Below are 15,867 nucleotides of genomic sequence, written 5' to 3' on the forward strand. Positions count from 1 at the left end.
ATGCTGGGGGCGGGTGTGTGCTCTAGGGGAAAACAGAACCCTGGGAAGGACAGAATAGGTGATGAGGTGAGAAAGTGCTATTTTTTTTTCAATTTTTAATGTTTTATTTATTTTTTGAGGCGGGGGGTGGGGGGATAGAGAGAGAGGGAGACACAGAATCTGAAGCAGGCTCCAGGCTTTGAGCTGTCAGCACAAAGCCCAATGCAGGGCTTGAACTCATAAACCGTGAGATCATGACCTGAGCTGAAGTCGGATGCTTAACTGACTGAGCCACCCAGGTGCCCCAGAAAGTGCTCTTTTAAAAAAAAAAAAAAAATTAAAATTTTATCTATCTATCTATCTATCTATCTATCTATCTATCATCTATCTATTTAGAGAAAGACAGAGACAGCTCGAGCAGGAGAGTGGCAGGGAGAGAGGGAGAGAGGGAGAGAGAATCCCAAGCAGGCTCCACGATGCCAGCTCAGAGCCAGACGTGGGGCTCGAACCCATGAACTGTGGGATCATGACCTGAGCCGATACCAACAGTCGGATACTCAACCGTCTGAGCCCCCCGGGGCCTCAGGAAAGTGGTCTTTTAGACAGATGGTCAGCAAAAGCCTCTCCTGCCCCCAAGCCTCCCCTGACCTCCAGACCCCTACATCCACCTCCACGTGGACATCCGGCAAACTCTGTCTTTTCCTCATTTTACCCCAAACCCATTCTTTCTGCCATCTTCCTCTCTCTGTAAATGGCAACTGCATTTTCCCACTTGCTCAAGTTAAAAAGCTGACATCGTCCTTCCTGCTTTCAAAACTCCTGGTCAGTCCAGCCATAAACCCCATTGTCTCTACCCTCCAGATGCCCCAAGTCCCACTTTCTTTCCACCTCTTCCACTACTTGGTCCCAGTACCCCCCCCCCCCCCACCCACTTGGATGTTGTCTTTGCTCTTCACCTGGTTCTCTGTTCTGTTCTTGCACCTTCCAGAGTCAATTCCTTAGTACAGCAGCCTGCACCCTTAAGTCTGAGCACACCCTCCCCTGGCCCTCATTTCACTCAGACTGAAAGTGTAGGGGCCCCGAGGCACCTCCCTTCTCCTCTCATTTCCCATCTGCCCTCCCTGCTCACTCTGTCAGCCACTCTGGCCTCCTTGCTGGTCCTAAAACATACCGAACACACTCTTGCATTAAGAGCACTTTTCTCAGGGGTCTCGCATTTGCTCCAGGCTCAAAGATGGTCTTGCTGGAGAGGCCTTCCCATGATGATAAAATAGCAACCCTCCCTCTCATCCCTGAGGCGTCCCATCCAGCTTATTCTTTATCTTTGTAGCACCCCCACCCCTGGCCATACTGTATATCCATCATGTCTATTTCATTTTCTCCTTTTCCCTTTCACCCCCAACTGGAGTATAAACTCTGGGGAGGTATTAAGCATTCTCTTCTTGTTCCCGTTTTGCAAATAAAGAAACTGAAGTTTAGGGAGATGGAGGAAATTGCCCAAGAGGGTAGGAAAGGGACAGATAGAGAGACTGGTACCCACACTTGTCTGACCCCAAAGGCCATGGGCTTTTTGTTTGTTTAAAGTTTATTTGGTTATTTTGAGAAAGAGAACAAGCAGAGGAGGAGCAGAGAGAGAGGGAGAGAGACAGAATCCTAAGGAGGCTCCACGTTGTCAGTGGGGCTCGAACTCATGAACTATAAGATCCTGACCTGAGCTGAAACCAAGAGACAGACGCTTAACCGACTGAGCCACCTGGGCGCCCCCAAGACCACGGTCTTTATGGTTACAACTCTCCTGCCTTTCTGCCACAAGCTTATTGAAGACATGGTTGGGGAGCTTTCCTCGGGTGGGCACCAGAGCCTGGGAGTGCTCAGGTGGTCACGAGGCTTTCAGGGGTCAGTAAGCAGTCACCCAGGTGGGGAGATGGGAGAAAAGGAGAAACAACTGGAAGGGGCCAGAGTGCATAGGGTCTTGGAACCCAGAACAAAGAAAGAGTGTGGATTTTATGCGATGCTTATCACGGATTTCTGAGTGGGAAAGTGATATACAGAAGGTTTTTTTTTTAAATGTGTATTTATTTTGAGGGAGAGAGAGTGTGTGAGCAGAGGAAGGGCAGAGAGAGAAGGAGAGAGAGAGAATCCTAAGCAGGCTCTGCACTGTCAGCACAGAGCCCGACACGGGGCTTGAACCCACGAACCCAAGCACTGTGAGATCATGACCTGAGCCAGAATCAGGAGTTGGACACTTAACCAACTGAGCCTCCCAGGCAGCCCCTAGGGCCATACTTCTAACAAATGGCAAAGGTGTGCAACTTCCCAGGCACGGCTGCCTGCACCTTGCTCAGGGCACACCGTTTTCTGCCCACGTTTGTGGGTTTCCAAGCCGTCTGTCCGGAATCCTCTTCCAGCAGTGCTACCTCAAGGCTCCCACACACCCTTCAGCCTGAGCTCCTCCACTGCTCTGTCTCAGCCTAGACCACTTGCCGTGTTTCTCAGAGCTCTTTGTCTTCCCCTGTCTCTCATCTGTCTTTCGCCCTACTGTGCATCGGCATCATGGATGAAATCCATTCGGCTCTCTTGACCACATGGCTAGCTTTCTGCTGGTCTTGACCTCTCATTTCTGACTGATGCCTGGCCCCACAAGCTTCTTATCCACCAGGTGCTCCCACCTCAGTCCTAGGGGTGTTTTCTTTGCCCCTTGCGCACCAGTGCTGCGAAATTAGCAATAGTTGTAGCTCTATCCAGGGACATCCAGCTACCCGCTAGTCATGACCTCGTTGAGGCAGGCGGATCCTAGCTTTCTATTGTTCTATTGTTCTCCTCTTCTCCAAATCAGAAATCAAGGGTTTTGTTTATATTTCACTTTGGACCAATGCAAACTCCAAAAGTCTTTTCTCGCCTTGTAAAACCCCTTCGTCACTGTGTGTTTATCTATGTAATATACTAGTGCCTACTATTTGAATATTTATAACAGTACATACTATTTAAAATACTTCTACACCCTTTTTTGATTTCATCCTCACATCACTCCCATGGTGATCATAAATAGTATTTTCCTCATTTTAGGAATAAGAAAAGAATTGACTTTTTGGTAAGAGTCTTATTATTGGCCAACCCCTCTGACACTTTTTCCCTTGATTTAAAAATAACTATTTAAGGGGGACTTGAGTGGCTCAGTCGGTTATGCTTCTGACTCTTGATTTTGGTCAGGTCATGACCTCACAGTTCAGGGGACTGAGCCCATGTCAGGCTCTGCCATGACAGCCCCAAGCCTGCTTGGGATTCTCTCCCTGTCTCTCTGCCCCTCTCCCACTTGACCGTGTGTGCTCTCTTTCTCTCTCTCTTTCTCTCCCCAAATAAATACATAATCTTAAAAAAATAACTATTTAAATATTCAATAGTTGTGCTATGGACTGAATTGTGTCTCCACACAATTTATATGTTGAAGCCCTAACGCCCACTGTGACTATTTGGGGAGAGGGCCTCTGAGGAGGTAATAAAAGTTAGACGGAGTCACACAGTGGGACCCTGATATGATAGAATTGATGTCCTTACAAGCAGGGACACCCGAGTGAGCACACAGGGAGATGGCAGCCACCTATAAGGCAGGCAGAGAGGTCTCACTGGAAACCCACTGCTCTGTCACCTTGATCTTCAACTTCCAGCTTCCAGAATTATGAGAACATGGATGTCACTTGTTTGAACCACCCGGTCTATGGTATTTTGTTATGTTAGCCAGAGCTAAGACAAGTTGTAATCTTTCATAAAGAATACTTTTGAGCAGTCAGATAAAGAAGTAACTATATGGGGTAAAGTTTGGTTCTGTTTTACTAATTTGTAACAGTCCTATGATATCATCGCTCTTTGACGGGAACCACATTTTTCTTAAGGTTGGACTTGGGATGAGCTTGTTTCCAAAGCCTTCTGGTTTCCAATAGTTACTTTATGCCCCAGCCCTGCTGTAGGGAAATGGGGTGACAATTGTGTAATGATTGCTTAACAACTGAAAAGTGTAACACACCTTTTTCTCTTGTCTAATCCACTTTTCATGAAAAGCAACAAGTAAAGGGTGATCCTTTTTCCTACAATGAGTGGATAACTAATGATTGTCCATGATAGTGGAGGTTCTTGGAAGGGGGAATTCAAGCCACACTTTTTGGATTTGCACTTTTTGGATTTGGATGGCTTCCTAACCATTTCACCCTACCTTGAATTTCTACAAATTTGATCACCTGTAATATTTTTTAAAAATGTTTCTTTATTGATTTTGAGAGAGAGAGAAAGAAAGAGAGAAAATGCAGGGGACAGGTAGAGAGAGGGAGAGAGAGAATCCCAAGCAGCTTCCCTGCTATCAGCAGAGAGCCCGACGCGGGGCTCGATCTCATGAACCACAAGCGAGATCATGACCTGAGCTGAAATCAAGAGTCGGCGCTTAACCGACTGAGCCACCGAGGTGCCCTCACCTGTGCCATTTTTATTTCAAGTAACACTTCCAAACATATATGCTTAGAGAAGTACGTCCTGAAACTATGTGTCCTGTCTCCTAGACAGATGCTAACCTAGGAGAGTACCCACAGAGTTGGGGTGCAGTGGGGGAGGGGTGGTAGCCATGTATGAGAAACATTACCCATTAAAAATCCCATATTGCTCTGCTGATTACAATAGGCAATAAACACTGGCTGAACTGAACTCGGGGACACTTACTCCTGGGGCCTCGACGGGTGGTCATGCTCAGGGGGCGAGTGTCAGAATCTTCCTGCAGGGGCTCCGGCTGGTTGCCTAGGTGGGGATTTTCAGACACCATTTCCTCGGGGCCAGCGGCGGGCAGCTGTGGGCAGAGGGGCAGAGGTTGTTACCCCCAGGGCTTGGGTTGACACAGATCCTATCTGGGGATGATGTGGGTCACTCAGCGAGGGGACAGGCCTTAGTACTATTCATATCTAGATAACCGTGGTGCTGTCACCTGTCAGAAAAGGGGTGCCAACCTTGAGTTCGTCTAAGAGGATTCTCGTTAAATTACTGAGGCATCCCCAAATAAAATAAATACTTCCACTATTTCTATGAATAATGTGCAGACCTTTGCAGAAATTGGGTGGAAAGGGGGAGCAGGAAAGCCACGGCCAAAACTATGTGATCCCAACTCCAAATCTTTTGGAAACAGCTGCCAAAGTGTCCCCGGGGAATTCAGGGCAAAGGACAGCCTGTGGCTCCTTCCCCAGGCTGTCAGAGGACAGGCCGGTGAGCAGAGATGACAGTGGAGGCCAAGGATGAGCGATGGCCTTTGGGGCCAGACAAAGGCTTGCCTCTGAACTCAGATGAACTGAGGGACTCGGGGCAAGTTATTTAACTTCCTCGCTTCCTTCCTTCTTCATCTGTAGAACAAGGGAGTTGAAGACAGCGGGTGCACCGAGATGCTACTTTGTATCGGCCACAGGGCAAAGCACGGGCATTGTGATTCAAATAAACGGCCTGGGGTGGACCCCAGGCACCGACTGGAAAAAAAAAAATCTCCCAAATTCCATTCTGAGGTGCCGCTGGGGTTAAGCGACAGTACTCTGGATTTCTTCCAACACCCCCCAAACCTCTCCTGCTCCAAGGTCTGCAGTCTGGGCTCCTGCACGGGTTACATCCAGGATCCGGTGCCTAGGAGGGCAGTGCCAGGTACCATGCTCCCCCCTCCCCGTCCCTGCCTCTCTCTCCTGTGCCTGTGGCCCAGTAGCTAAGGACGTGTACCCGTCCCGGCGGTACTCTGGGTCGCCTGCCCTGGCTGCAGAGCCCCTGGGGGACCCTGCAGGAAGGGGTCAAAGCTCCCTGAGTGGCCAGAGAGGCTGGCCACGTGGCTGGCCGCCCCCCTCCTCCCCCCGGCTGCTCCATCCGAGCTGCGCAAGCAGAGGCCGCCCCTCGGCCCAGCTGGCCCCACCGGAGTGCGGTGGGGCAGAGAGAGGGGGCTTGTCCCCCGACTGCGGCTACCTCGGTGCCTTCCCCGCGTCCACATCTCCTCACGTCCCAGCCACCCTCTCCAGGCAGCCCCATCACGTGGGTGCTGGCTCAAAATGGCGCTCCCTTCCTTCCCTCCCCTGCTAGCATCTCGATGCTTCCAAGCAAGTTGCCCCTCCAAAGAGATCTTCCCTGCCTCTCCTCAGAGGACAGGGGCTCCTGGCCGGTGTGTGTGGGGGGTGGTTATTTACCTTGAGAAGGCTGGCCTTGCAGGGGGATGCTCTCAGCCGAGGAGGGTCACTTCTGAGGAGAGCTGGAGGGGGGGTGGGGGGGGGGCGGGCGCTCTGGTTTAGACCGAAGCTGAGCTCTGAGCCCGGGCTTGGAATTGGAGAAAGGGGGAGCGCCCCATGATTAGTAATCCTGCACTGCCATCTATCGCCGGCCTCAGTTCATGGCCTTTGAGGACAACAGTAAAAAGCCTCCGTCCCTCTTTTCTGGGTTTCTCTCAGGAGACGGGAGAAACCTCAGAGGGAAAATGCCCGGGGTACTGACCACAGCGTCCCTGTGAGGGTCACCCTTAAGGCCCCACACAGGTCCCACACCCTGCAACTTCCCCCTGCACCCTTGTCTTTTCCAGGGAGCCCCGGGGAGGATGTGTGGTCCCCTGAGGGTGCCCACACCTTGTCAGTTGGCAGGCCGATGCACAGGCAGACACAGGGTCCCCAGCACCACATACCGGTTTCTTCCTTTTCTGTCTTGCCATCTTTGAGGTCTTCTTCTGGCCTCCCACACCTGCATCCTCATCATTTTCATCGAACTCCTTTATAAAAATGTAAATGGAAGAGTGGTCACTGAGTCTGTGTGTCAGCTGGGGAATGGCGGTAAGAGAGGAAGAGGGGTGCATTTTACGTATTCAAATTAAAATCACCATCCTGCCCCCACCCCTAAAGTTGAGTATGGGCGAAGGGACAGTTGACATGGTCTAAGCAGCTACCAGCCTTTACTCTTCTCAAAGCAGACATGGTCTTGAAAAGTTGTATCCAAATGGAAACATCATAGATGAGATGATCTTGGAGCCTCCATCGTTCACCCCTACGACATCCGCCGTGCTTCTGGCCCTGGGGACACACAGATTCTTGCTGCCCTCAAAACTCACAATCTAATGAAAGCCCAAAACAAGGGACCCTGCCAGGACAGCTGGTCTGGCCAGAGAGAGTACCCCAGCACAGGATGACATGGGAATCAAACCAGGGGTTTCAAGGGCCGGGTTCCTCTGCCCCCAGCCTCAGTCTCAGGTACTGAATAATAAGGATATATGTTAAATCGTCACGAAGTCTCAATTCAAAGACAACGTTTTCTTGAAAACAGAAATTCTTTCACAGTGCAAACTTTTTCTTTTTCTTTTTCCTCCTGACGCTTTCTAAAGTTTTAGTGAGAAGATGTTAGAGCTGAATGCTCTCAAGTGTTCAAGCTGCAAACTTCTCTGGTCCTAGACCTCTGCAAACTGGGGCACCACCTCTGGGCGTAGAAGAATTGCAAGGTAAACCTGGAACCTCTCCCTGTTACATCGAGTTCATTAGAAAGGTGTTCAAAGTGAAATTGGGATTTTATTTTTTTAATACTGAAATAAACTTGGAACACAAAGGATGGGTTTTAATGATAAGATTTAAGATTTCAAAGAAATGTCAAGCAGGTTGCTGAGTCAGCCTCCAACTGCACATCCTGCCCTTGGCTGTGGAGGTTAGAGAAGATGAGAACCTTGGTGGGTGGAGGGAACCCACGTTCTGACCGGCCAATGGGCATAGCTTGGGCTTGTCTTTTGTCCAAGGGACCTGAGATCTCTGATTCATCCTCTGGGTGAAAGCCCCATCCTCACTGGGCCTCCTGATTCAGGGTCCCCAGGTAGGGAGTATTCTTAAGCTTAGGGGTTCACCAACTTAGATTATAAAATGTTGCTAACATTGAGGTGTGCAAGTGTGGTCCTTAGTTCATGTCTAAGTTCTCACTGGCTAGAATGGATTTGTGAGGAAATCTAGGCCTTTTTAATTGCTTTATTTTGTTTTGTTTTGTTTTAGTTTATTTTGCTTTCCAATAATGTTTTGAGTCTCTATCAGTGGAAAACTGTCCAGTAGGACCTCAAATTAGATAGAACGGAAACTCCCTGAGGGCATAGGGTTTTTGTTTTGCTGCGGTATCCCCAGGGACCAGCGACACAATAAATATTCGTTGCGTGAATAAGAGGATGTAGATTTATGTGGTTTGAAGGTACTTGATATCTTGCTTAAAGTTAACCTGTGTGGTTGTAGCTGGGTAATGTGGTTCCTTCAGGCTTTAGAAAACAGCGTGTCTTCTCCGTTTCAGCCTCTATGGTCTCAAGTCAGCAGGCCCTGCAGACAGGAGAGAAGCTGGGGTTGAGGGACTTTCTGCTCCGTTCTGAGGTCTGTGGTCTCCAAGTAGGAGACAGACTCCCTTCTCTGTTGTAGATAGTGTTTAATGATGGTTTGTACACGATGAGTTAGAAATGGCAGTAAAATCCACGAGACAGGATTTTACTGGTGGTTATGGTCTACAACTGGTTCCTTCAGCCTGAAGTTTTCTACAAATCAATGTGCTGCCGCAGAGCTGACTCAGTAGCAGGTGGTCACTCCGAACAGCTGTGTGTCACGAAATGGTGACCGGGCAGCTTCAGAGCATTCGTGTAGAGGTGAGCCCCTGGAATGTCTGCAGGGACGCATTTCTTACGCCATCAGGACCCGTCTCCACCGCGTGCCTGACATAGCGCCCTCTGCATTCAGTAGGCGTGCAATAAAGGCCTGTTGCTGGCCTAACTTCCTCCCTCACAAAGATGTGTGACATAAGTGCAATGCACACACAGCCACACCTTCAGGGGACATCTAAGCAACCGCTTACCTCTGTGATTATTTTCACTTTTTCTTCCTTGGGATTCATTTTGGCTGCAGTGTCTGCTCCTGGACAGGGAATCAAAACAAAACAAAACAAAGAAGTCAGGCCTTTGAAAATCAGTGAAACATCTTTCTTACTACCGATGTCTATGAGGCTGACCTCCGTGTTAGAGCAGACGGTCCATTCCCAAGGAATATGTGCTTGCAGACCCAGATTGGTGGAAATGAGCCCCAGAGGAAAAGGAAGGATGCCAGACCCTTCTGGCCCCGTGGGCCTGGCAATGAGCCCAGCAATGAACCTGGTGCCACTGGGCAGCAGGTGGGAGTGAGGAAATTCTGCCCTTGGAGTCAGAGGAGTCCAGTTCATAGCCCCTCCTCTCCCCTCAAACCTCCACCTTCCCACCCCCTCCTCACTCTCTCCCCTTGACCTTGGTTCTCATTTCACTGAACAGAGAGATGGGGGGGGTGGCGGTTGGGGGGGGGGTCCATCCCCTGCCCCTCCCCCATCCGCAGAGTCAGGCTACATCTTCTGCCTCCATTTGTACCCTGCCTGCCTCTGCTCCCATCTAGGCTGGGACCTCAGCCTGTGCACTAGGCCCCAGCACATTCCTCCTCCACGACCTTGAGCTGACAATTTCCCCTTTCCCCTGGATAATCACTTCTTCCTGCTCTATTGGCCCATTTCCTTCCATGAACAAAGTGCTGTGATTGGCCCCTTCTTTAAAAGGGCTGTCTCTGGACTCCACTTCTCTTTCTAGCTAGTGTTCCATTTTTCAACCTTCTACAGGAAAGTTCCTCACACCTTCTCTTCCTGGATAGGTTTGCTGGGCCCAGCAGCCCCTGAACCTGCTCCTGTCAGGGTCCCAGTGACTCTGCGTCACCACATCGAATGATCATTCCTCAGTGCTCATCTTATTTGACTCTCAGTGGGTCAGTAATGAAAGTGACCCATCACCTGATTTTTCCTGAAACGGTTTCTTCACTTGGCTTCTGGGATATGTTCTTTCTTGGTTTATCATCTCTCCCCCCTCTCAGACTCTTAAGCTGGTCTGTCTCCATCTTCTTAATCACCACACGGTGGGGTCTGCGTTGCCCCTACCCATCCCATTGGTGGTCTTACCCCGTCGCTTGGCTTTAAATGCCATCCGTCTGCTGGTACCCCCCCCCACTTGCACTCAGGGCCTGCACACCTCCCCAGAGCTCCAGACTCAAATATCCAGGTGCTTGATGGGTACCTTCACTTGGCTGAACATGCCCCAGATGAAGCTCCTTGTCATCGCCCCCTGATCTGCTTGTCCTGCAACCTTCCTTGTTGCAATAAACAGAACTCATTTGTCTGGGGCCAGAAACCTCAGACATACGCCATATTGTGTCATTCCTGACTCCGCTCTGCCTTTCACATGACACACGACGTGCAATCCATGGAAATCCTGCCGGCTTTGCCTTCAAATTATATGGAGAATCCAACCTCCTCTATGCACCTCCACTGTTATCACCCGGTCAGGCACCATTGTCTCTCGCATGGCTTCTTGCAAGACCCTCCTAACTTCTCTGCTTCTCACCTTGCTCACCCACAGGTTGTTCTTTACACTGAAGAGAGTGAATTGTTTAAAATTCAAGCGCAGTCATGTCATTTCTGCACTCAAAATCCAATGACTTCTTTTTCCCAACAGAGTAAAATCCGAAACCCTTTCCATTGCTTACAAGGCGCTCCATGATCTGCACTTAAATCCTCTGGTCTCAGGGCCTTTGCACTTGCTGTTCCCTCTGCCGGGACCTCTCTTGCCCAAGATAACTGCAAGGCTGTTTCTTTTAATTCCTTGAAGGCCCTACAGAGACCCTTCAGAGAAGTCTTCCCAGAACACTCATAATACAATGGTAATCTGCTTCCCTCACCTTCCTGGTATTCTCTAACTATCTCATGATGATTTCTTTTTCCATAGTACTTGTCACCAGCCGACATATATACTTATTTGCTATTGTCTGCCCATCCCTGTTAGAATATAAGCTATAAGAGGGCAGGGACATTTGCTCATTGTTTACCTCCAGAGCCTAGGAGACATTCAAAAAATGTGTTTCAAATGAATGACTAAATCAGTACTTATTGGCTGTGTCTTCCATGTCCCCATTCTGGAGCCCTTTAAATCTTCATTGTCCTCTCTGGGCTGCTGAGAAGATCAAAGGAAAGAGGGCGTGGGGAGAAACACCAGGGCTGACAAGTTGTAAGCCCTTCCTAATATCCTGGAATCTGAATCTCAGCTAGGCCTTGTCATTTAAGCAGCTCATCTGAGGTGTTCAAGGTTGCAGTGACCCTGATGGGGAATTAGCATATTAAAGGGAAACAAAGCATCTGGAAATCTGTTGTCTCCTCCCCAGACCTCCTCACAGGCTACCAGAAATGGAGGAAGGAAACTGATGTCAGCAGTTCAGAAAATAAAAGGACGAGGAGGTGATCTAGAAGGAATGAGGGGCAGAGAATAAGACTGAAATGCCCAAGGACACGAAAACTCTCTAGTAAACAACCCCGGTAATTATGAGCTGGGGAAAAAAAAAAAAAAAAAGAACTGATGTATTTTAGGAAAGAAAGATTCTTCCTCAATAAGTAAAAAAAAAAAAAAAAAAAAGTCATATATGAAGTAAATAGAAGTAAGAATGAAAAATGTAACAGAGTTGATTTTTTTTCTCCTCATTCTTTCCTGATCATTACCTTTGAATGAGTTTCTAAGGAAATCAAATGACATCAAAATTTATTTTTTCATGAGCACGGTTCCTAAGAGAAGATAAATCAATACTGTTCGACTTTAATATGTAGCTTGTCATCACCAAATGCATTGAGCACTTGTTAATATATTCCTATTGGCAACATCCAAATAAGAGCCATGATTTACCGCAGACTTATTTTGTGCTATGTCTAGATGCAAGGTACCACCAGACCTTACAACAACACTTCTAGTTCAGTTCCTCGTGCCTCAATTCACCTCTGAGGGACCAAGGTTTCCTCTGAGGTTAACCTCCGGCAGGATACACGATTTGTCCAAGGTTATAGTTATTAAATGTCACATTCAGAATTTGACCCCAAGACTTGGTGATTCCACAGTCTTCCCCATGCCCCTCTACCTCTCTGTCTCGCCATTGATCCCTGTTTTGTGATCATATCAGGAACCAATCTATGCTAGTTCAGTCTTCTGGAAATATGTACAATTGAAAGCTGTGGAGTATTGCCCCAGTGAGACAGGGCTGTGGCTACTTTAGGTCAATGATTTATCTAACTTCGTGCAGAAAACCAAAGACAGTTTTCTAGGAAGGTACTGCTGAGACCTTTGTCCAAACAAATGGGCTGTCTCTGAGGGTGCTGAGTGCATCAGAGCCCTATCCAGAGGACCCTGTGACAAGTTCTACAGGATGTAGGCAAAAGGATGAAGGTGTGTCATAAGAGATGCACTGCATCTGACCTTGGGCTGCTTGAAAAAAATTAACACAATGTGAGTGTCCTATTCCAAAACAGTGCAAACACGGGTGTATAGAAATAGTGAGACCTTTGTGAAAAATTAAATGAACCTGGGTCCCAATTCCAGCTCTACTTGTCAGCTGTGTGATCTTGGGCAAATGCCTTCGCCTCTCTGAAATACATTTCTTCACCTGTAAATTTGCAAAATTCCTACCTCCAAGATTACCGTATAAGGGCTAAATGATAGACTGTATGGTAAAATGCCTAGCATGGACCAGGCTCTCGATATCGGTATGGTTTTTAAGAAAAGGTGATGCTAGAGAAGGAAAGTAGAAAAAGGGGTGGGGATGGAAAAAGAGCTTAGGGGACAGAAGGGGAATCACAAGAAAGACCTGAGGTGACATAGAAGTCCCCCATTACCATTTGTGGTTCCCACCTTCAACCTCCTGGCTCCAAAACCCCTCTTTCCCTTCCCCCAGCTGGGCCCAGGGGAGTTTCCTTTCTGTTTCCATTTGTGGTGCTTGTGAAGCCCTCCCCTGCCCTCACGCCCATGGGTATTTCCTCCCTGCGTATGGTGCTTAGCTTTTTCTGCCCTACCCTATTAGGGTTGGAGCCTGGACCCCTGGCAGGTGCCACACTCACTGCTTCTAAATTCATTATCTGAGTCTACAAAGCATTCCAGCCACAGCTTCCCTTTGTCTGAGGTTGGTGACAGATAGCTTTATGGAATCATTCAATCGGCTCGATGTAACACATGTCACCCTGGCAGAGTGCATATAAATGCCACACTTGAGCTGCACTCTGTGGTATATGCCCATTGCGTTCACGTGATGAACTAAGTGATCCCAGGCCCTTTCTGGGAGTCATCTGTTGTGTTTCAAGCACGTTCGACACTTTTATAAATATCTTACGGTACTTAGCTCCTTGTACTGCTAGCCTCTGTTTATAGAGCTGTCTTCTGCACAGACTCTGTGCTTCTGAGCTGGTCTAATGCATTTCTGCTTGCTCTGAACTTCAGCCCATTGCTTGGCACCTTGTTCATGCTCGATAAACGTGTGAGCGAATGACTCTACATGAGCTCTAAGAGACAGATTTCATTCTGGAGCCGAATTTATTTGCAGAAGAGGTTATATGAAAATCCAATAACAGGCATGCACTTCCCACGAGACCTTATTAGCTTTTCATAGCGCCTCTTTGCAATGGAGGCAAACTGTAAGTGTAAATACCAGCCCGCAGATTTTCTTGTGGTCTCTTGGAGCAGTGATCCTCATCCCTTTGTCTGTAATGGCTCTTCCTCTGCCTAATGCCCAGAAAAACGAAGCCTGAAATGAGTGGCACTTTGCCCCTCGGACCAACGTGAACTGAGACACTCAGAGACGCACCCCGGAGCAAATGTTTCTGGGAGACAGGAATGCGACAGGATGGCAGGAAAGTCCCAGGACGGAAGCCGAGCAACCCTGTGGGAGGGATTCCACCCAGCGGCCCTGAGAGCCAGACATCAGACAGCCGCTCAAATCAAAGCAGCCCAACTGACGCTCTATGATTTCAATTCCAGAAAGTAAAACGTAAATCTCAGTGGGTTCTCAACCCCTACACTCGCAATTCATGAAATCGGCTAAGGGGGGACTGAGGGGTTGAGCTCCAAGCCGGGGTCACGAGGGCAGGACGCCCTTACTGCAGCCCTGCTCCCCGGGAAGAACTGGTTACCTTAAGCAACTTTACAAAGCGCTTTGCAGATTCCGCTTCCTGGGATGAAAGGAAAGTGGGGAGAGACGGAGTCTTGCTGTCGAATCTTCTGAAAGAGTCCAAAGGGAAAGGCTGAACGTTGGGGCGGACCCAGGGCTGCTCCCTGGGAGGCTGAAGCTCTGGGAGCAAAAACACCCGCTTAGCAACATGTTCCTAAGGGAGGTCACTCCGGCTTTTTTTTTTTTTTTTTTCTTTTAAAGTGACAGGTGACTTCCAGTAGCAGAGCACGGACATGCTGGGGGAACAGAGGAGCCCAGCACAGACGGGAACCAGCTGGGGGCAGCTGATCAGAAGTCAGGTGGGGGGGCTTTAGGAAGCACGCCCTCCCTTATGTCATCAGGGTCACTGGGCATTTCTGGCAAGAGACAGGCGATGCTCAGATGCGGGAGGTTTAGAATCACGAAAGGTCACCATGAGTGGGCGGTGCACCTGACTTATTTGCAGCCAAGGTTCTGGGCGGTGCTGCTGGGCAGCAATGAGTGTTTTCCAGTTAAATGTGGAGGCTGGATGTCCAGGATTAATCTTTGCATATTTTTGGAATCCTACTAAGATTGCTCAAAGAGGATATAAATGGTATTGGCTTAAAAAAAAGCAAAGGTCATGGGAGAAGTGGCAAAGCACATGGAAGAGAAATGGAATGGATAGACCAAGGAAAGCCACACTCCAACCTTTCTGGTGTGTGTGTGTGTATAAATGTATCCATCTGTGTACCCTGTGTGTGTGTGTGTGTGTGTGTGTGTGTGTGTGTCTTTGCACGTGTATCTGTGTGTGGGGGGAGGAGAAATGAGCCCATCCGTTCTACAGAATTCCAGAGAGGGTCAGGACTAGGTTCAGGAGGGTGGGGGTTGAATCCTGTCCCTCCAAAAGAAAGTATGTTGGAGCCCTAGCCCCCAGTGCCTCTGAATGTGACCTGATTTGGAGACAGGTCCTTACAGACGCAATCAATTTAAAAAGAGGTCATTAGGGTGGGCCCTAATCCAATATGACTGTGTCTATATAAAAAGGCCCTAATATTAGGGTGGGCCTTAATCCAATATGACTGTGTCCTTATAAAAAGGAGATATTTGGGGACAGAGACAGACATGCACACGGGAAAGATGATGTGAAGACCCAGGGAGAGCAACATCTACAAGCTAAGGGAGGACTGCAGCCCCCAGAAGCTGGGAGAGAGGACCGGAACAGACTCTCCCTCACAGCCCTCAGAAGAAACAGATCCTGCCAATCAATACCTGATTTCCTTTATATTTTATATTATATTATTTTGTTTATTTTTTAACATTTACTTATTTATTTATTTTTGTTGATTTACTTCTTTGAGAGAGAGAGAGAGAGAGAGAGAGAGCAAACATGAGTGGGGGAAGGGAAGAGTGAGGGACAGAGAGAATTCCAAGCAGGCACCACACTGTCAGGGTGCTGAGGGTGACATGGGGCTCGATGTTATGAATCATGAGATCACAACCTGAGCCAAAACCAAGAGTCGGATGCTCAGCCAGGTGAGCCACCCGGGCACCCCTGTTTATTTTGTAACACCTGATTTCTTACCTCTAGTCTCCACAATAGTGAGACGATGCATTTCTCACCATGTATGTGGTACTTTGTTACGGCCTCCCCTGCAAACGAATCTAGTCAGATACCAAGGCAAGTGGGGCTGAAAATTCACGAAGATGTGAACAGCTATGCATAGAGGAGTTAGATCCTCAGGACCCTCCCTTACTCCTGGCAGTCTGGAAATATGCTCATCCTTCTTACTCCCCCTTTTCTGTTTCCCCCTCCCCCCACCACCTCCAAAGGGGATTGGAAGCTACTCCTCAAGGGAAGTTGAGCCAGAGACACTCTGGCCACAAGTTCCCAGGT

General features: G+C 48.6%; 1 protein-coding gene across 6 annotated transcripts in view; it reads right to left on the reverse strand.

Annotated features, from left to right (window-relative positions):
* Positions 1-14,177, reverse strand: part of CC2D2A (coiled-coil and C2 domain containing 2A) — a 145,239-nt gene extending 131,062 nt beyond the window's left edge. For 2 of the 6 annotated variants that reach the window (XM_086705416.1, XM_086705413.1), the window contains exons 1-4: positions 13,975-14,177; positions 8,827-8,885; positions 6,653-6,736; positions 4,684-4,807 (exon numbers count right to left, since the gene is read on the reverse strand). In XM_086705416.1, coding sequence (XP_086561542.1) covers positions 4,684-4,807; positions 6,653-6,736; positions 8,827-8,865 — 247 coding nt within the window. In that variant the 5' untranslated portion in view covers positions 8,866-8,885; positions 13,975-14,177. Of the gene's footprint in view, positions 1-4,683; positions 4,808-6,167; positions 6,301-6,652; positions 6,737-8,826; positions 8,886-13,974 lie in introns of those variants that run through there. The other 4 variants (XM_086705414.1, XM_086705409.1, XM_086705411.1 and 1 more) reach the window with 3 other exon arrangements.
* Between the last annotated feature and the right edge of the window lie 1,690 nt (positions 14,178-15,867).

Source organism: Puma concolor, chromosome B1 (assembly GCF_028749965.1).
Source record: "Puma concolor isolate L17-30 chromosome B1, mPumCon1.1.hap2, whole genome shotgun sequence".
Taxonomy (NCBI): domain Eukaryota; kingdom Metazoa; phylum Chordata; class Mammalia; order Carnivora; family Felidae; genus Puma; species Puma concolor.